Source organism: Lathamus discolor, chromosome 24 (assembly GCF_037157495.1).
Source record: "Lathamus discolor isolate bLatDis1 chromosome 24, bLatDis1.hap1, whole genome shotgun sequence".
Classification (NCBI taxonomy): domain Eukaryota; kingdom Metazoa; phylum Chordata; class Aves; order Psittaciformes; family Psittacidae; genus Lathamus; species Lathamus discolor.
In genome coordinates this window covers 2,377,288-2,396,249 of record NC_088907.1, presented here as the reverse complement: position 1 = coordinate 2,396,249, position 18,962 = coordinate 2,377,288, and the positions used below count along the sequence as shown (strand labels likewise).

At 51.3% G+C, this 18,962-nt stretch overlaps 2 protein-coding genes and 1 long non-coding RNA gene across 5 annotated transcripts in view; 2 read left to right on the top strand and 1 right to left on the bottom strand.

The window, feature by feature from the left end:
- Positions 1-23: 23 nt before the first annotated feature.
- DAP3 (death associated protein 3) lies at positions 24-10,290 on the bottom strand. 2 transcript variants are annotated; one of them, XM_065659934.1, is made up of 14 exons: positions 10,205-10,290; positions 9,373-9,540; positions 8,691-8,737; positions 5,505-5,627; positions 3,263-3,364; positions 2,895-3,003; positions 2,545-2,637; positions 2,048-2,178; positions 1,833-1,913; positions 1,395-1,553; positions 975-1,034; positions 447-536; positions 224-341; positions 24-149 (listed from the first exon to the last, which is right to left on the bottom strand). In XM_065659934.1, exons 3-14 carry the CDS (start codon positions 8,730-8,732, stop codon positions 64-66), a joined length of 1,194 nt encoding a protein of 397 aa, XP_065516006.1. In that variant the 5' UTR covers positions 8,733-8,737; positions 9,373-9,540; positions 10,205-10,290; the 3' UTR covers positions 24-63. The 2 variants fall into 2 exon arrangements, with proteins under 2 accessions (XP_065516006.1, XP_065516007.1); XM_065659935.1 differs by lacking the exon at positions 10,205-10,290 and adding an exon at positions 9,626-9,645.
- On the top strand, positions 983-8,928 carry LOC136003925 (uncharacterized). Its single transcript, XR_010608203.1, has 2 exons — positions 983-1,798; positions 3,183-8,928. It is a non-coding gene; the product is annotated as an uncharacterized LOC136003925 (long non-coding RNA).
- A 108-nt stretch (positions 10,291-10,398) lies between the features above and the next one.
- Positions 10,399-18,962, top strand: part of ASH1L (ASH1 like histone lysine methyltransferase) — a 38,838-nt gene continuing 30,274 nt past the window's right edge. For both annotated transcript variants that reach the window (XM_065659902.1, XM_065659901.1), the window contains exons 1-2: positions 10,399-10,553; positions 15,613-16,132. In XM_065659902.1, coding sequence (XP_065515974.1) covers positions 15,710-16,132 — 423 coding nt within the window. In that variant the 5' untranslated portion in view covers positions 10,399-10,553; positions 15,613-15,709. The remainder of the gene's footprint in view (positions 10,554-15,612; positions 16,133-18,962) is intronic.

Here is an 18,962-nt window from a genome sequence, read left to right as displayed (position 1 = left end):
CAAACGGACGCGGACACCGGAGGTCGCGGGCCCCGCTCCGCCGCCGTCGCCGCTTTTATTGCGTCAGAGCGGCCCCGCCAGGCGCTCGAGCTGCCGCGGGTTGGAGCCGCTCAGGAACCGCAGCTCCTCCTTCCCGTCCTCCGTGCGCGCTGCAAGACACGGGGTGCGCGGTGAGCGCGGCTCCAGCCGCACCCCCCCCCCCCTTCCGGTGTGCGGCGCTCACCGTTCTCGTGCTGCAGCCACTTGCGGTCCAGGTAGTACCGGTAGCAGCTCTCGAACTCCCTGGGGCTGTAGTTGGGGACAGGGATGGGCACGAAGGGGTCCAGAGCGTCGAAGCCCTCCTGGGAGGTAAAAATGGGGCTTGGAGCGGGACCCTCGGAGGGGGAACCCGGCCCAGCCCCGCTCCAGCGGAGTCGGTTCGAGGACCAGGAGGGGCCGGGACTCACCTTCCCCAGCAGCTCCTGGGGCAGATAGGCCGAGCTGGGTCTGAAGAGGGAGCCGGTCTGGCTGAGGGTGGTCACGATGGCACCTCCGGTCTGAAAGGCAGATTAGAAACCCTCTGAGCTGCAAGCAGGGTGTTTGTGAGAGAGCTCTGCGGTTCCTGACTTAAAGGGGCTACAGGGAACCTGGAGCTTTGGGTAAGGGATGCAGGGACAGGGCAAGGGGAATGGCTTGAACCTGCCCGAGGGGAGACTGAGATGAGCTCTTAGGCACAAGCTGTTCCCTGTGAGGGTGCTGAGGCACTGGCACAGGGGGCCCAGAGAAGCTGTGGCTGCCCCATCCCTGGCACTGCTCAAGGCCAGGTTGGACACAGGGGCTTGGAGCACCCTGCTCCAGTGGAAGGGGTTGGAGCTGGAGGAGCTTTAAGGTCCCTTCCAACCCAAACCAGGCTGGGATTAGCACAGTCCCATGTTCTGGGCATGTACCTTTACTTGCTAAGGAGAACACCCCCAAAGGTAGAGACTGGAACTCACCCAGTCGTTCCTCATCATCTTCCTCAGGTTGTACACGAGCGTCAGCTCCTCTGGAGAGACCTGGTGAGGGAGGAGTGTCTGGGTCACTTGCTTTTGACAGGAGTTTGAGACCTCAGTTCCCCTCCCCTGCTTCACATCACACTGGAAGGATCAGCTGCAGCCTTTAGGAGCACTTTCTGACCTGCTTTCAACTTAGCACTCGGCCTTGGTGATGGTACCCAGGGAGGTGGCCAGCCCTCCCCTGCTGTAACAGGATGTTTCTGCACTTGTCTTAGTGAGGAGCTGTCTGCAGTAAGAACTCTCAGGCACCAGATTGTGCAGGTCCCTCCATGCCAGCAAAGCCAAATGGACCAGGGAATACCTGGCCAACCGCCCTGCAGTAGGAATGCAGGAACAGCACCAGAACAGAGCACTTCTTACGGGGCTTTTGTCTTCCTTCTTTAACGTCGTCCGTCCCCAGAGCGCGTTGACGCCGTCCACTGCCACGAGCAGCCTGAAGGAGCCCAAGTGACTTTGCTGCTTCAGCTCCTTCAGCACAACCCCGACAGCATCGCTGGCACTTCTCACACGAGCTAAACCCTGCCAGTAGGAGAAGGCACAAAACTCAGGTTGGGTTTCGTGGTAACACAGAGCTCTGGTGGCTCTGGGCGCTCTCTAAGGGGGAAGGAAGATGAAACAGGAGTCAGTCTGCTCATTCCTTTCAAAGGAGCAGTCTGGTCTAAGGGCCTGAGCATCAAAGAAGTGGTGACTGCTCCACCCCGGCAGTGTTCAAGGCATACGCAGTGTGTTCATCACATGCACAATGATGGGATCTTCCAAAGCAGGTGAGACAAAGCCAGAAGCAGTTGTTATCCCTACCTGCTCCACCACTTCACCCAGCGGCCTGCCCTGCTCTGTGCTTTCTCTTTTGTCCCACACGTATCTTCTCTGGGTTTTTATCTGCAGTAAAAGAGCTACAGTTACATTGGGAACTCTGTAGTGCAACGGCAGCTTTGGCAAGGCTGGGTGGCAAGAGACAGTCCAGTGGCAAGTTCTTAGCTACCAACCAAGACAACCCGACAGGCTCTACAGACCTCTTTTAGGAAGCGCTCATTGGAGGTTTTGAAGTTCTTGAGCCAGGAGGATGCTTGCAGAGGCTGATCAAGACGTTCTTTCTTGTAGGAAGACTGCAGCAGCTCCCTGCAGTTCTTCACCCAGAGATGGGCTGAAAGCAAAGTAAAACGGTTGCTTTTCTTTTAGTCAAAAGAATGCTATGAGTTAGGGGTGTTTGTAGCTCTTACTCTGCTACACGGGTGAGAAAATCCAACCATTGTTAATGGAGAAGACTCTCCCTTGAGAGCAGAAGAGGTTACACAGACCCACACACAGTATGCCGTCTTGTCATACTCACTACCAGTGCACAAAGGCTGATGATAAGCATGTGAGAGCACGTGAAAGTAACTGTCATTCTGTTCTACTTTATTTGGTGAGGTTTGTGCTTTAGAAGCCTTCTCCACCCTCCTCTTGCAGCAGCATCTCCCACATCCCGTGTGTAGTTGATGTAGTAACACAACAGCATCGGTGTTCTTACCATCGGGGATGTGCAGCACCAGCCAGCCTTGCCTTGCGCAGTAGTGAATGACGTGGCACAGGGTCATGGTTTTCCCTGTTCCCTTCTCACCATCTCCAAAATGGACTGTCAAGGAAAGGCTCTGAGAAACCACTTCAGTGTATCCCTGACTGGATCAGGTATAAGGAAGTTCAAGGGTCATTAAAGCAAGGATAGCATTCCATCCTGCTTCTGTTCAGCAGGACAACTTGGCCTCAGGAGTTCCTTCTTTCTATATATACCACCCCGGTACATCAGAGCTGGTGATGTGGGTAAACTCACCTGCTCGTATTTAACTTGCATTCTACTCTCAAGTAAGCGGTAAAAGATACAGATCACGTATCTGACAGCTGGGTGTGCAAAGTTGGAGCTCTTCAGGTAGCTGAAGAGCTCCAGAGCTGGTTTCCTCACCATCAGGAAGGCTTCGTTGAAGGTCTTAATCTGAGAAAAGGGAGAGAACGTGAACAAGAAGCCAGGTGCTGGCTCCCTGCAGCTCTTCCTGGCATGACCCCATCTCTGGGACTGTGCAGGGCCTGAACGCCCACTGCTGTCTGAAAATGACAGTAAGGACCAGGAATAATTGTGTTCTTGCAGCACATCACTCTCTCTTATCCCAACAGGAAACATCCCGACTACCCGATGGATCTGGTTCTTCCCACCTCCCAGTCCACTCCCCACAAACCTGCTCCAAGACAAGTACCTGCTGCTGGAAGCGATAGGGCAGTCCATGTGGGAACACAGCTCTGACCTCCTCCAGTGGGATGCTGTAGTGACGCCCCTCGTGCTGCTCTCCGTGGTTGGCCTGGGAAGGTAAAGTGGGAACTGTAACATTTGGGAGAGCCCGAGGTCTCTTTTCTGGGTCCAGGAGAACCAAACAGGGAGGGGACACTCAAGGCAAGTGTCTGCGTAGAGCCAGAACTACCACTGTATTAGAGCAAACAGGAACTGCAGCGCCAGGACACTAATGGCAGATGCTTAGGAAGAGTCTACAGAAAGGATCCTACCTGGCAATTAACAATAATGGGCTTCCTTGAGCTTATGTATGAACCCTTGGTTTCCCAGGTTCCATTTTGGCTGAGATGGAACCAGACTCTAACAACGTCCTTCTTTTCTCTATTTTGCATGATAATGATCCAGGAAGAGTTTTATTTCCGATTCAGAAAGGAAAAGCAGCAGTCGTTATTTCTGCCTGCTTTACCAGGTCTGGGGGCTGAGCCACTTTCCTTGTATTCCCTATTAGCTTTGCTGTGGACCCAGGGCTTAATGTACTGAGGCCAGAACAGAGGAGACGGTTCTGCTCTGGGCTTGCTCACTCACCTCTGCCCCATGACCCCTCAGTTCTCAAGCCCAGGATTCTTGCTACATTCCTTTCCTCACATGAGATTTTCAGCGTGCAGCACGCCTGTTCTCTTATCATCTGCCCCCTCCACTCTGAAGAGCCCATGCTAATGACACCTCCATTCCATGCCTTACTGAGGACAGGTACTCCTAGGACAGGTCAGTGTGTCCTGGAGTCTACGTTCACCTTGGTGCAGCTGCAGGAGTCGAGGTACCCACAGCTTTGCCAGACTATTTATAGTAAGAAACCATTTGGTAACTTCACCAGCTGCTCTCTAAGGTGCTTAAGTGGCCAATGCGGTGTTTACGGGTCAGTAAATCTTAGCAACAGGAAGAAAACGTTAAAAACCTGCTGGGCAATAGCTCCTCTGCTGTGAGATGTTATTTGGATGCAGGCTGAAGAGGAGGCCTATTACTGGAGACTCCAGTCCTCTTCCATATATCAAACTCTGGGCTGGCTTCCCTGGAGCTTTCCTGCACGTGCTGGACACAGACTAACCGCTCTTGTGCTTCTGCATGGCAGTGTTACCCACGGACTTGAGCAGAAGAGCAGTACTCCAGAGACCATTTTCCTTCTGCTTCATCACTGACTTGCTGCATAACCTTGGCAAATTCCTTCACTCTTCATCTCCTACCTCTGTGAAGCGGGTCAGTACCTTTATCCTCACGTTTAGGCACTTTTGCTAATGGGAAGGTGTATAAAAGCTAAGTCTTAGTTTTTATTTGGTCATCTTGACCCATTTTTAGTGGGGCTTTACACACAAGCACGGGTGCTGCTGCAGGGAGCAGCAGAGCCCCTCTGCTGCAGTACGTGATGTGTGACACAGCAAGTCCAAGGAACACTGACCTGAGAAATGAATAAGCAATGGTGGCTGTCGCCAAACATCAGGCCCACGAAACCAGAATGCCAAAGCCAGTTGCCTGGCAACCTAAATGGTAGGCACAGGACAGTGGGGACAATCCTTGCCATCTGGACTCTTCTGTGCAATCTATAGAGACACTCGCGTCACGTGAGTGAGATCATCTGCATGCTGCTGTTTCCATAGAGACCCCAGAGGAATCAGTATTGAAAGACTCCAATTACAGAGGCAGCAGCAAAGCACCTCAAAGGCTTATTCCATTCATTTATTCCACTTCATTTTGTGCTTGAGACAGAGAGTGTGAGGCTGGAATTATGATGCTGGAGAGCTGTGCTGAGGTCATCTGGGGTGTGCTTTTTACCCCCCTTCATAGCCAATCTGGGGAGGTTAGCCAGGGAAGAATAACCCTGGAGTTGAAATTCATGGTGCCTGATGACAAGCTAAGCCACATCTGAGCTTCTACAATACACAGCCTATCTCCTCTGTGCAACTGTAGAGAAGGAATCAATACTTGTTCCCAGGAGCCTTCAGGCAGAGGACCAGCCCTGTGGTGTTTAAAGCCAGGCAGGTGCAGTGCGCAGCCAGGGCCTGTTTGCTTCGGGCCAAGGATGCTCCAGATGCCCGGTATTAAACCCATGCAGTCCCTTATCTTCACTAGAAGCACACAAGCCCGGTGAGCACCCCTGGCTGCAGCATGTCCCAGGCACTTGCTGTCTGGCAGTGATGGCTGTGGCAGTTACTCACCGGGTTGTTCTCACTGGTGTAGAAAATTGCTCTTGGTGTCGGTGCTGGGGTTTGGACATCCTGGCTGACAGCAGCACTTAAGCAATCCTTGGCTGCCACATGGAGGGCACAGCCGTGGTCCAGCTGGGGGAAGGAAAAGGCAAACAGACAACAAACTTCTCAGCAGGCAAAGGAAGCCCGGTGGTGGTTTGGTTTGTACACTCACTGCATGCACATGAGGATGGCTATGAGGGTGGCATGCAATACGTGACAGTTCTCTGCAATGACAATAAAACCTCATCATTAGGATGTAAATTCATCGTGAAAAAGCGCATGCTCTAGAGCCACGTCACATTGAGAGGCTGCCTGTTCAGTTGGCTACCATATAAGTTACCTAGAGAGCCAAGCCCTGTTCCTGGAAGAGTTCTCTATCCCCTTCAAGATTGCTTAAGAGCACAAGTACAACCATTAAGATCTTATTGCTGGGATGTTCTCCCAATGTTTCTGCCTATCCTGATGAACAGTAGCTAGCATCTTGAAAATTCCAGCTGTCTGGTAACCCAGAAGCATGTTAGTGGTTGAGATTAGTGCAGTCCTACCCACTATTTGGTATCTGTAATGACATTCCCTACACTGGTTTTCCTGTGTCTCTGCATACAGACTCTTTCATTATAACACAGCCATGGCTGAGAAAGGGACAGCTAAGCCGATTAGTTCTTTTTTCCATAGAGAGACTGCTGAAGGGTGCCTGTAAACTTGGGCCAAACCAGGCAAGAAAGTGAGGAGGAGAAGGACAAGCGTTTGATGATGTTGTGGTGAAAGAAAATAGAAGCATTTGTCAGGGACTGAAGCAGTGAATCCTCCAGGCAGAGGCTGGGACCAAAGCAAAACTGAAAGTCACCCTTCCCATTACTGACTGGAACAGTTGCAGGCTCCAGCTGTAAGCAGAGCAAGTAGTTTCCTATTTTGTCTGTCTGCAGAGATGAGAGGAGCCATAAAGTAAAGTTTAGAGACAGGAGCAGCTGGTTCAGTTCTCCGTGGCATGATGCAATTCTGCTGTCATCCCGCTTTTCCTCAGGGGGTCATTGGAAAGCCACAAGAAGAAAGTGTGATGTTGGATTACCCCACATCCCAAACACACAATGGGCTCCTGCACCAGCGTTTCCACACTCCCTCTCCTTTTAGGGAGGGAATTCAACTGGTTTGGACTCTGCACTAGATACCTAGCTAACTGCAGGGTAAATACAGAACATCGCTAAGCATTCAGTTTTGTCACCACGTATTTCTCTTGTTCCACAGTGGTCTTTTCCTCAAATCCAAACCATCAGTTTAGGATGCTCCTCCTTGGCTGTGTTCAGTTCAGATCCACAGAAGTGTCTTCCTTTACAGGCTAGAGCAAGGCACCAGGATGATAACGTAATACATGGATAACTAGAGCATGCAGCTCTTGCCTCCTGTTCACCTAGAAAAGGTCAGCCCCAAGCTATTCTGAACCTGGCACCATGGTCCCTCTCATTTCCTTTGAACATCCCACATTCCCTCCTTCTCAAGTGAACATCTTGAGGCTGTGAGCTTTGCTCTCTTCAAGGCAAGCTCACTGCTCTGGGGAGCATCCTTTCTCAGGAGTCCCATGCAAATCCCGACCTCTGGAGCAGCGGATGAAAATCAAGCAAGGATTCACTTCTTGCTCTGTGTTCAGTTTCTGTGTGCCTAGAGAAGGACTTTGTCTTGAAGTCCAGCCCCCTGTTCTTGCAGCCAAGTACACAGAACTCCTGTTTTTCTATCAACAGAACATATCCCATCTTCCTATGTCCTTCTCCTGGGAGGATCCTGGTTTAGAGCATCACTTCTTTGATAGCGTGATCAGTCTTCCTCAGAATCACTGTGTAGCCTTGAGTGCTTCGGAACGTTCCCTTTGTGGCATGTAGCTTGTGCTGGGCTGTAGAAGCAGCTTCTAAGCACCTGAGGACATGAAATCCTTTCCTAACTCTCTGAAGTGCTACAAAACCAACACAAGCTCCTACAGCAGTGAATACAATGCTACTCATAGTAAGCTGGTTACTCACTCTGCTAATGCATTATCTACTCCTGCTTTATAGCAGCAACGTGCCACTTGATCCCTCCTCCCGAACAAAAGGCAGTGGCTCATCACTGGTCCCCTTGGCTTCGTGCAGAATGCCAGCGACACATCCATACACCTTTCTGGCTCAATGTAGAGCTGTGTGGTAAATCCTAACGTGTCGAGAAGGTTCTCAGGTTTTCACAACACCTTTTAATGCTGTTCTCCTAGTAGTGTAGAGTGGGGTTTATAGTAAGTTTGCATCTGCCAAAGGACAGAGCAGTGTAACTCGGATCCCTGAAATGGCAGCAAACCATCACGTGGTACATGGAGATTAATCCCAAAGTCATGTGCCATAAGGTGGAGCTGTTCCTACATGTTTCCACATATCTTAGTCCCTAGAAAAGGCTGTTTATTTCAACAAGCTGCCATCATCAGTACCGTGCAGCCAGAGTCTCATCTCTGGAAAGAAGCAGTTATACAGCATCCTCTTTAATGGCTGCATGTCAGGGTGTGCTAGTGAAAAAGCACTGAAAAGACAACAGCGAACAAACCAACTGAGATCCTCTCCCACTGTGAAGTCATTCCAGACCTGCACCATTAAACTCATTGTGCTGTTTATAGTATAAGGGAGCTTTTCTGCTAACACAGTGCTGCTGCATTGCTGTGGCAGAGCTGATCTTACTTACACCCACCTAATGCAAAATTATCTTCCCACCAGCAACAGCCTCTGTGCAAGGCTGGGGGATCTGTTCTGTGGAAAGGGCTTCTCCCTTTGTACTTCCCAGCAGTGCAGAGCACGTCGATGCTCTGTTTTCTGAGCTACCCTCGCAGCTCAGATGTGGAATTCCAGCATCCTGGACGTTGCAGAATGCCAAACTTTAACCTCCTAACAAGCGCCGTAAGCCAGCGCTCCTGCCTTGCTCCATGTCCTCTCTCCAGCCAACAGAGGGAAGTGCAGAAGGACTAACACACCCAAGCTGTCTCCCTTCCCTTTGCCTACGGTGGGAGTTTCCACTCGTGGGAGGCACCAAGACTTCAGATGCCAGAGGGGAGCAGCACCTCACTTCTGACAGGTGTAAATGGTCATTCCAGGTCACAGGACAGCTGGAACCCTGGCAGCAGCAGCGCACCATTGCAGGGCTTACCTTTAGGGGATGGGAGAGAAGGCCTTTCAAACTCCTCAGCATCTTTTCTGCAGAGAAAAAGGGGATTTTTAAGGGGGATTTCTTATGGTTCATGGATCTTACGTTGGGAGAGAATCATTCCTGCCCAGAGCGCTTCAAGTCTTGGCACACAAATCATACGGACAAGCTGTCAGAACCTGCAGCAATGCAGTGGCTACTGGTAACCAGCACCATTTGCCTAATAAAAACCTGTTCCTTTCTTGTCTTGCCTTTTTTACATTAAAAACCTCAGAATAAAACACCAAACCTCACTTTAGAGGTCAAGATACTTCATTCATTTAGTACAGGCTAAATTCTTTTCCTGGGGAAGCGCATTAGTTTGAGTGCAGCTGTTCAACAGATGGAAAAGCAGCAGCTACACAGGGATTATTCTGAAGACACTGGACTAATGCAGAGGCTGAAGATGCTTTGTATTCAGGTACAGAAACACCTCCCGATTCCAAACCAAACCCCAATCCAAGCCACTTGGGCAATTGTGATGCAAAAAAAGAAAGGCACAAAGGTCAGTAAATGGTTAAATCTGTCATCCCTGCAGGCGTTCAAGGCCTCCTTCATCCCACTCCTGGAGAAGATAATGGCAACACCTAAGAAAGATGCTTTAAGAATTCCTGGTTGCAGGAAGTTACCCCAATGCATTCATTACCTTGTAATCCCTTAGGAGGATTGGCTCGTAGTGGGATTGGTGCTTAACTGCAGTGAGCCCAGGATGCTTGAACCGCACAGGATGAGAAAACCCCGCCACATGAAGAGCGTTTCTCCTCTTGCAGACGCGTTACCTCCCTTCCTCCAACCGGCACCGCGCACTCCACAGCTGGAAAACAAACCCCACTTTTGCTGTTTCAAGGATAAGTGAAGCCATCGGCTTCTTTCAGCCTGTTCCTTTGCCGTGCTCGTACAGGAGAGGAAGGAGAAGTTCTGCTCTGCATGAGAACACAGCCCCTTGGTTTCACATCAGTGTAACAGCGAAGGAAGGGATGGCAAAGCTGTTCTGCTCCAACGCAACGGAAGGTTTCCGTTTCTTTAGGGCACCGCTGCCATTGGCACCACAGCAGAGGCAAGGTTCTTCCGCAGGGTCTGCCTGTCTCTGGGAGGCCCAACCTGCCTCGAGGTAAGGAGCCGGCCCCCCCGGCGCTGTTCCACGGCGCAAAACCCACCTGCGGCCTTGCAGGGATTTAGGGACCAGCGCAGAGCGCCCCGGAGGCCCCGTCTGCGGCCCTCACCCGTCCCGTCCCCACACCTCCCTGCTGCTCGCCCTCCGTGCTCGCTCCCGGCTTCAGGAAGCCGGACCCCGGCGCCAGGAACACGGCAGCAGAGACGGGCACAGCTCGGAGCTGGTGCCCGCTGCCCCCCGGGGAGCTGTTCCTCCGGCCTCCTGCGGGCGGACCGGAGGCGCCCCTCGGCCCCGCCGCTGATCGGTGTCCCCCCCCCCCCTCCCTCACCGGGCCCGTTCGCCCTCCGCGGGGCCCGGCACTCACCGCAGGCCGCACCGCCGCCTCACGCGAGGGCCGCACTACGGGAGCCGAGCGGGGCCGGGCCCCGCCCAGCGCTGCGCGGCCGGCGGGGGGCGGGGCTGAGGCGGAGGGGTGTGGCCGCGCCGGGGGTGGGGGGGCGTGGCCGCGCGCGGGGCGGGCGGGGCGCCGGGGCGCTCGCTCGCGGTGGAGCAGGAGCCGCCGCCATTTTGGTTTCGCTGCCTCGGCTCGGAGCAGGGCCGAAGCGGCCGCCGGTCCGTGCGGGTCCCGCCCTGGCCCCGTCGGCGCGGGCGGCCGGGAGCGATGCGGCGCGGAGGAGCCCGGGCTCGGCCCCGCTCGCGTTGCCGCTGACACGGTGAGGGGCGCAGCGAGCGAGCGGGGCGTCGGGCGGGGACTGGGACCGCCTCAGGCCCGGAGCCCGGGGGGAGGGGAGCCCGGCCGGGGAGCCGCGGCGCGGGGGCCGCCGCGCCCCGCATCGCTGTGCACGGGGCCCGGGCGCGGGGCAGCCGCGGCGGCGGCGGCGGGGGGGGGGAATCCCCGGTGGTAGCGGGAGTGCGTGGGGCCGGGGCCGGGGGGGGGGGGCTCGGCCGTGCCCGCGCCCGGAGCTGGAGCGGGGGGGACCCCGCGGGGCCGCTGCGTGAGGCGGGGCGGGGGATCCCTGACAGCCGGGCCCGCACCGGGAGGGGGCGGGGGATCCCTGACAGCCGGGCCCGCGCCGGGGAGGGAGGCGGGGATCCCCGGCACCGCGGGGCCCGGAGCGGCGCGGGGGGGCCCGGCGGCCGCGATCGCGGCCCCGCGGGGGGCCCGGGTGGCTGCGGGCCGGGGCCGTGCCCCGCGGGGGTGCCGCTGCCTGACAGCCGCGCTCAGGCGTTGCGCCGGGCCGCGGCGCGGGGGGGGGGGGGGGGTGCGGGAGATCACCTGACAGCTGGCCCGGTGCCGCGGCGGGCGCGGGGCAGCGCCGGCGCCCCCCCGGGGGTCGCGGTTTCCGGGGGGGGTTTCCCCGGGATCGGGCCTCTTCCGCAGCCCCAAACTTGGGGTCTGTGCCCGGCCCCTCGGTGGCGGAGCCGGGGGTGCTGCTGCCGCTTGGGGGGGGGGGGTGATGGGCCGGTGCCTTGGGGGCTTTTGTGCCTGCGACCCCGTCCCTCGTGCTGCTGAAATGTCACTTTTGGGGCGGTTTTAGCCTCTTTCGGTCGCATGAGCCGGTAATCCGGGATGAGATGGTTGTGCCTGAGGTACCTTAGCCTGACCCGCCTCTCGCTCAGGAGCCAAGGGGTTGCTTTGCTGTCCTTAGCTTAGTGTGCGATAGCCTCCTGCCTTCCTGGCTTCTGGGTTTCAGCCTTGGTTTGTGGTTCCTTCACCCTGTTAATTACGGAGCAGAGAACTAGAAAGGGCTCGGAATGTGGGTTCCCATCAGATGGCCTCAGGACACGCATTCGCTCTCCTGGAAGTTGTGTGTTGTCAGGAGCCAGCCTTGAGGTAGTGGGTTCTTACCGTGGCTTTCCAGGCTGGGTGGGAGAGATGTGCGGAGCGGGGATGGATGTGCCCTGAGACTCTGGGAGCTGACGTTTAAATACGCTTCATTTCCATGGTCAGACCCCTCGCTTGCGTGTTCTGGGGTTTGGTTTGCTTGTTTTCCATGCCCCGATACGGATTGCACCTGCAGAGCAATGCGTGCCAAAGAACGCAGGGGGGTTCGGTGGATCCCGAAGGTTGGGTTTCGCATGGTCATCCTTGAGGACCTCCAGCCCATCCCTGGTGCTTTTGCCTCGGCGTGAATGGGGAAGTTCTAGCAGCTGGTTGAGCATATGGGTAGAGATGGGCTCTAAAATCATCATCTGTCTGCGCACTCGAGTTCTTAAGCAGCATTTGCACTTGAAAGCTTCAGTAGCTTTTCTAAGCTGTGCGATAAGACTTTGGGTTTCTTCCTTTGAGGAGGTCTGTGTCTGGGTGTAAAGGCAAATCTTGGTTCCGTTTGACAGCCAAAACTTCAGTTACATTTGATTGGTGCAGTCAACAGCATCTAGAAAGCACTTAATGTTGAGTGATCATAAACCGGAGAATAACTCGAGTCATGATTTACAGAAAGCAGCAGCTTGTCTTCGGTTGTTTTCAGAAGTTTCAGCTGCCCTCGAGGGTACAAAAAGCAGTTTACACCCTTGGTGCAAGCGATGGGCTTGGGGATGGAAATTGTAATGCTGTTGGCACAAGAGAAGAGTGGAAGGAGCACATACGGTCACTGAGTTACAGTTGGTTTGAAATAGGTATTGTCAGGTGGATTGTTGACTTTTCATTCAAGTAACTTGGTGCTGGCAAGAGGAGGACGTTTGCCACTGGGGATGTGCTTCAGCTCCCAGCTTCCAAAAAGGAAAGCCAAGCGCCTGAGAGCTGACTTTTCCCCACAGTGGGAACCTGTGCGAGCAAGGCAGAGTGCACCTGAGAGCGAAAGGAGAAGGAAGGAGGATTCAGAGTCTGCGAAAGCAAAATCTTGGAGCAGGGTGCTCCAAGCCCCTGTGTCCAACCTGGCCGTGAGCACTGCCGGGGATGGGGCAGCCCCAGCTTCTCTGGGCACCCTGTGCCAGCGCCTCCGCACCCTCACAGGGAAGAGCTTCTGCCTTATCTCCAACCTGAACTTCCCCTGGTTCAGTTTGAGCCCATCACCCCTTGTCCTGTCACTACAGTGTCCCTCCAGCATCCTTGTAGCCCCCTTTGGACACTGGAAGTGCAACAGTGGGTTACTGTGTCCCGTATCTGGTGCTAGGGCTAACAGCCTAAGGCGAAATGACCCTTTGGTCTGATCAAATATGGGGTTCGTTATACAGTGTTTGGCAGTTTCACGTTGCTTTGCATATGAGTAGTGAAACATCAAAATGATCAGGCAAGCCCAAAGGGAATCTTTTGCTTCCAGCCTTTTCAGTTAAGGTAGGACACCAGAGGTTAAGACACCAGAAGAAACATCCCATCTGCTTCCGAAGTTTCCCTGCCACTGGAGCATACTTGGAGTGTCATCACGCACCTCTTCCTACAGCCCTACAAGAAAGAAGACAAGGCCTGTGAGAAGCAGTTACAGGAGGCCAAAGACTTCGTAGGAATGGTTTGGGATTTCAAACACTCAGCTGGGTTTTTTGACATCCCTTGGAGCTGAAGCTGAACGAAAGAAAAATACCTTCCAACTAGAAAATCCCTGGATGTTTTTATCCACAGGAGTGAAGATCTGTAGTAAATTGGACAGAGGAAAACAGAATCTCATTTAGTATTGCTAATGGGATGGGGAGAAATGGATTGAGGAGCTGGCAGTGGGAGTCAGCCCTTGGTACAGAAGTCTTAGCAGATGATGGACAAAAAGGGCTTTGGATGTGTCACCAGGGAAATAAGAATGAATAAAAAGTGTGAAACCTGTAAATGGCATTAGAAAAATCATTAATGAACAGCATTTAGTTCTAGGTTGCACATTTCAAAGCGGATGTTAAAATGCTTCCTAGTTAATCTTACGGGGAAGATTGATTCCAGGAGGGATTTGAGACTTACAGAATCTACCGGATTTGCCTGGCAGTTTGCTCTGGTTTGCTTCTTGGGGTGATGGTTAGGGCATGTCTTGAGCATCATTTGTAAGGCCGTGTAGAGATTGGTACAAGATGGTTCTTAGTCCAGGAAATTCAGTCTTGTGTAGCTGCCTCTGAACTGTGGCTGTCATCATTTGGCTGCATTTGCACATGGAGATTTTAAGGCAGGAGCTGCAAGAAGGACGCTAAAGATCCTGTAGGCAAAGTGTGAAGAGTAGCACAGAGAAAGCAGTGGTGTTACTTAACTAAAAGGGGGAGGGATGACGGAAAGAACCCGTGCAATGGAATGTTGTCACTGGTGAAACAGCACTGAGGAACAGGAACAAGTGAAGAACCAAGGTACAGTTACATCTTGAGGACAACACCAGGAAGCTTGCACTTGATCAGGTGGGGAAGAAGCCTCAAAGAGGTGAGATCTCATCAGCTCGTGGTTAGGAAATGATTCAGTTGTCAGGTTTTCTGTGAATCAGAGTGGGGTAATTGCGGAGTCAGAGAGGAGATTACAGTGATGGAGGCAAAATGATGCTGAGCTCCAGGATTAGCATTTTTGTTGCCTGTTTAGAGAGGAATTAATGGCTAAATAAAGTGACCTGCTGCATGTTTATGAGAGGCATCAATTTGTGCCTTTGTTTCTAGGGCTGTTACTGATGCTGTTACCGCAGAACAAGGCTTTAACGCAGTTCTTTAATTCTCAGTGTGCACTTTGTCTTGGTCTTGCAGGTTCTAAGGTCAGTATAGAAGAGGAATGACTTCAAGTCTTGCTATTAAGTACATTTGGGGCTAAGTACAGGAGGGTAGATGGTGCCCTTTCAGTCTAATTTGGTTTCAGATTTGAAGCTGACTCAATGTATAATGTGAGACAACAACTGAAGTGTTGTGCCTGTTGCGGACCCCAGGCCCTAGGGAAGGGAGCGGTGGTGTGAACGTGGATTTGCGCGCTCCGTGGTGGCCTGTAGGATTCTCTCGTGTTCTTGAACTTGAATAATGAAACTTCATGCATGAGTTTAGACTTATTTTACAGCTGGGCAGCTTGTGTGTGTGTGGTGACGTGCTATAGCCTAATGGACTGAGCGTTGGGCTTGATGGGAAAGGAGGACACGCTGCACAAGTAGGTGGGATTTGAAGCCCCGGCATTAGTAAGTTGGCTCGAATCAGCTCTTGCTTTAGTTAAGGTGAAAATGTTCCCTCAGTATCTTATGATAAATAAGAAGGAACTGCGTGTCTGCTGCTAGAAGTGTGGATTTCTCTGTTCCTGTGCATCAGGAAGTACAAATCCGTGTGTGCACGCGTTTGGTGGGGTTGTTTTGTGGGTTTTTCCTTCTGTTCTCCTCTCCTTCCTCCTGAACTGTGGAAATTTCTTAACTAACGAGCAGCTTTTGTGGCATGTTTGCAAACCAGTGCATAACTTGGGTTAATGTCAACTTTCCTGGTGGCTTAGGTGATGAAAATGGGGTTGTTCTGGGTTCTGGATGCTTTAACGTAGGTTTCATTGGCTACATGATTCCTTAGGTACAGCTGTTGCAGTGCGTCCAGACTAAGAGTGGCAGAACCAGGAGTAGCTGGGCTCTGGTTTTAAATAAAGAAAATACTTTGATGATCAATATTAAAAGCCTTAATCATTATTTGAAGTGTCCTGTGGATTAATTGGAAATTACATTACAATAATCACCGACTTTTGATTTTTAACCTGCCATTTAGAAGTGGCTTTACAATACATTGTGTAGTAGATTATGGGCAAGTTGGTGTTTCCAGCTGTGTAACTGGAAATAGAATTGTTTGCTTTTGGATTGGTTTTAATACTCATTTAATTCCTGCTAGAAAACGAAAGGTTAATTCTGCCTTTTCCTTCTACAGGGTAAAAGATGCTGACTGCCAGTAGTAGAACAGATCTTCTGTGGAACATATCTCTCTAAATCTTCCCTGCAGTTACCTGAAGGCATATTTCCCTGTGATGGACCCTCGGAATACTGCTATGTTAGGCTTGGGTTCTGATTCTGAAGGGTTTTCTGGGAAGAGCCCCTCTGTGGTTAATCTTGGCACGTTGGTGGGAAAAGGAGAAGTAGAGCTGGAAAGTTGCACCAAGGAAGAAGACGACAGTAAGAAGAAGAACCGGGAGGGGACCAGTGCTGAGGATGGGAAGAGCGAGGCTCTCACTGAGGCCCAGCAACAGTTTTCAGTGAAAGAAACAAACTTTTCCGAGGGGAACCTGAAGCTGAAGATTGGGCTTCAGGCAAAGCGAACAAAAAAGCCTCCCAAGAACCTGGAGAACTATGTGTGCCGGCCTGCTATAAAAACCAGCATCAAGCAACCAAGAAGGGCCCCCAAGAGTGGGAAGATGACAGATGAGAAGAATGAGCACTGTCCTTCAAAACAAGTGAGTAGAATCATAGAATCGTTTAGGTTGGAAAAGACCTTTGGGATCATCAGGTCCATCTGTTAACTTAGCACTCCCAAGTCCACCACTAAACCGTGTATCCCTTAGTCCCAGTAGTGTGTTTATGTAGTGTTTTGCAAGTCATAGTGAATTTAAACCCTGTTGAAAAGTTTCTAGCATCTTTGCACAGCCATGTTCTACAAACTGGTTATCCATGTCAGCTCTGGTATGGAAGGTTCTGAAGTTAGAAATGGTTTGATTTCATTTCCATTGATGAGGAATAATGGCTTTGCCCTTTTGCAGCTTGTCAGTGTTGGTGTTTTACAGTAGTAAAAGAGAATTCCCATGTTAACTTGAGCATCATGGGTACATTTCTGGAAAGTAACAGCTAATTTCTAATCCTTGGTACAGAAGAAATTGGTGGGGGGGTGGATCTTATCTCTGTTTAAATGTGTATTTGCTGTGCTCGTCTCTAGTACTTGGCTTTATGTTTTCTTACCTGTTAGAAGCACTGGTTTTGCCGTGGTTTAACTGATGCTCTGTGATGAACGTAGTGAGCAGTGTCTGCAAAGAAAAAATACTTCTCCAGATGTGTTAGAAAACAGCCCCATAATAAACTGCATGAAAATGGAGTGGATTGAGAGGTGTGCCAGGTATTTTCCAGGTGCAAGGAGATAGCCCTGCCTTGAGGATGTCTTCTTTTTATGATCTGCATGATGTAACAAGTAAGAGCAGCAATAACAGATAGGGAAAAGAGGATAAATGGCAAGAATTCAAAATGCAGTTGCAGAGATGCTGAATGTTAGGAGGGTTTTGTTACAGCCCACTCTTTATTCCTGTATACATGGTTTGCCAACTAACCAAAGTTGTTTAAAATCCCTGAGTAATGCTAATGCACTTCAGATACTCTGCTCCCCTCTCAAACTATACCGAAACGGTTTTCAGGGTGTTTAACTCTGCCTGTTCCCTGCTGGCACTTTGGCTGAAATGACACTTTACAACATCCCGGTTTGGAGCACGTGTGATTAAAAAGTGGCTTTGTGGAAGCAAATGGTAAACGTGGTTTAAACCCATCAAAGCCATTGCATGTTTGGAATACAATACCTGAGGGATTGTCTGTTCTTTTTCTTACTGCGGTGAAATAAATCAAGTTTTAGCACTGCAAATCGCTTCAGAAATTTGAAATGAGCCTTTAATGTTTCATTGATTGGGCGGGGGACAGATACATCCAATTTGGAGTGAGGTGTGGCAAGACTTTGAGCTGTGAAGCTGTGTTCTCTGTGCTCTTACAGGAGGAATAAATAATTAGAGTGAAAATTTAGCACATGCGGTATACTCATAGGTACATATACTGGCATATACTGGCAGTATACTAAGACACAAAGAGAAATAGTGGAAATTGTCTCCAGGGAATATCAGTGTAGAAACTACAACAGTAGGAAAATACTTTGCATTCCCATCTCTTACAGTTGTGATTCCGTCTCAAGCTTAGTGCTGAAAGGACTCTTAAAACTTAGAGCGTCTCCCGTTGTGCCAGTAGAGGGTTATCTGCATCCTGAAGGAGTAGTTTGTTTGTTCACCATTAGTCCTCCAGGAACGTGTAGGCAACAAAAGTTGATCATCTTCTGAAGAGAAAATCAGAGCAGAAAAGAGAGACCTGGAACTGGCCAAGATTCCCAGTGCTGAGAGAAACACAAGTTCGTGTAATAGCAAAACCAACCACGCTTTGATTTGCTTTTGACACTGAGCATGAAGCCTGCATTTCTTTCTTTCAGAAGAGTGCCCTGTGACAGACATTGCTGTGTGGCTGGTGAACCTTTGCCAAGCCTGAAAACCTGAGCCTTAGACATAAACACAAACCTTGCTTTGGTTAGTTTAGCAAATGTGTGTGCTCTACCCATGCTTGCAAGGTAGATGTAGCCAGTGACACAGCAGAGTTGCATTACTAAAGGTTCAGAAAACAGAAAGGTGAGAAGCAATAGTAACAGCCTGCTGCAGTTCTAAAACAGTCCCAGTGAAGCAAGTTGGAGCATGCCCCTGTGCTCCATCTCCTTGCTGTGGAAAAGTGCTGAGCACAATGTTCTGTAGTTCTTCCTATTACCCTTGGTTATGGAGGGAAGCTCTGCAGGAGGAAGGCTTGCTGATGAAATCACAGCCACTGACTGAAAATGTTCAAGGCTTCCCTTCCCTTCTTGGGACATGAGTCTGAGACTACACAATGTCTGTTTTCCCCAGGAGGTAGCTAAAACTTGCTCTTAGAAAAGACTACAAAGTCTTGATGGTGAAAATAAAGAGCAAACACACTTTCAGTCACTTTTACTTGGGACACTGGTCTAGAACAGATCAATGCCACAATGACACAAACAATTCTGTGGTTCTTCAGGATGCTCATTTGAACTGGAGCCTGTGCCCTGGCCAGAGGTACAGCAGCTACCTGCTAATGTGTGTGTGCATGTAAAAATCTTACTTTAAGGACCTTAAGATAACCCAATTCCGACCCCCTGCCATGGGCAGGGACCCCTTCCACTGGAGCAGGGTGCTCCAAGCCCCTGTGTCCAACCTGGCCTTGAGCACTGCCAGGGATGGGGCAGCCACAGCTTCTCTGGGCACCCTGTGCCAGCGCCTCAGCACCCTCCCAGGGAACAGCTTGTGCCTAAGAGCTCATCTCAATCTCCCCTCTGGCAGGTTAAAGCCATTCCCCTTGGCCTGTCCCTGCAGGCCCTACATTTGAGGACTGGGAGTAAGTCTGGTTTTCCATAGCATCAGAAATCCTTTCCCATGTCCTTTGAAATATATTTGCCTTCAAATGAGCAGCATCATGTGTGTTTAT

Bases quoted from the DNA above. Each gene is read 5' to 3' on its own strand.
- DAP3 (XM_065659934.1), bottom strand. From the start codon at position 8,732: ATGCTGAGGAGTTTGAAAGGCCTTCTCTCCCATCCCCTAAAG. The intron at 2,638-2,894 runs GTATCTTTTACC...TCCATTTTGGAG, and splicing joins AGCTGTCAGATACGTGATCT to ATGGTGAGAAGGGAACAGGG. The intron at 342-446 runs GTGAGTCCCGGC...TTTACCTCCCAG, and splicing joins CCCAGGAGCTGCTGGGGAAG to GAGGGCTTCGACGCTCTGGA.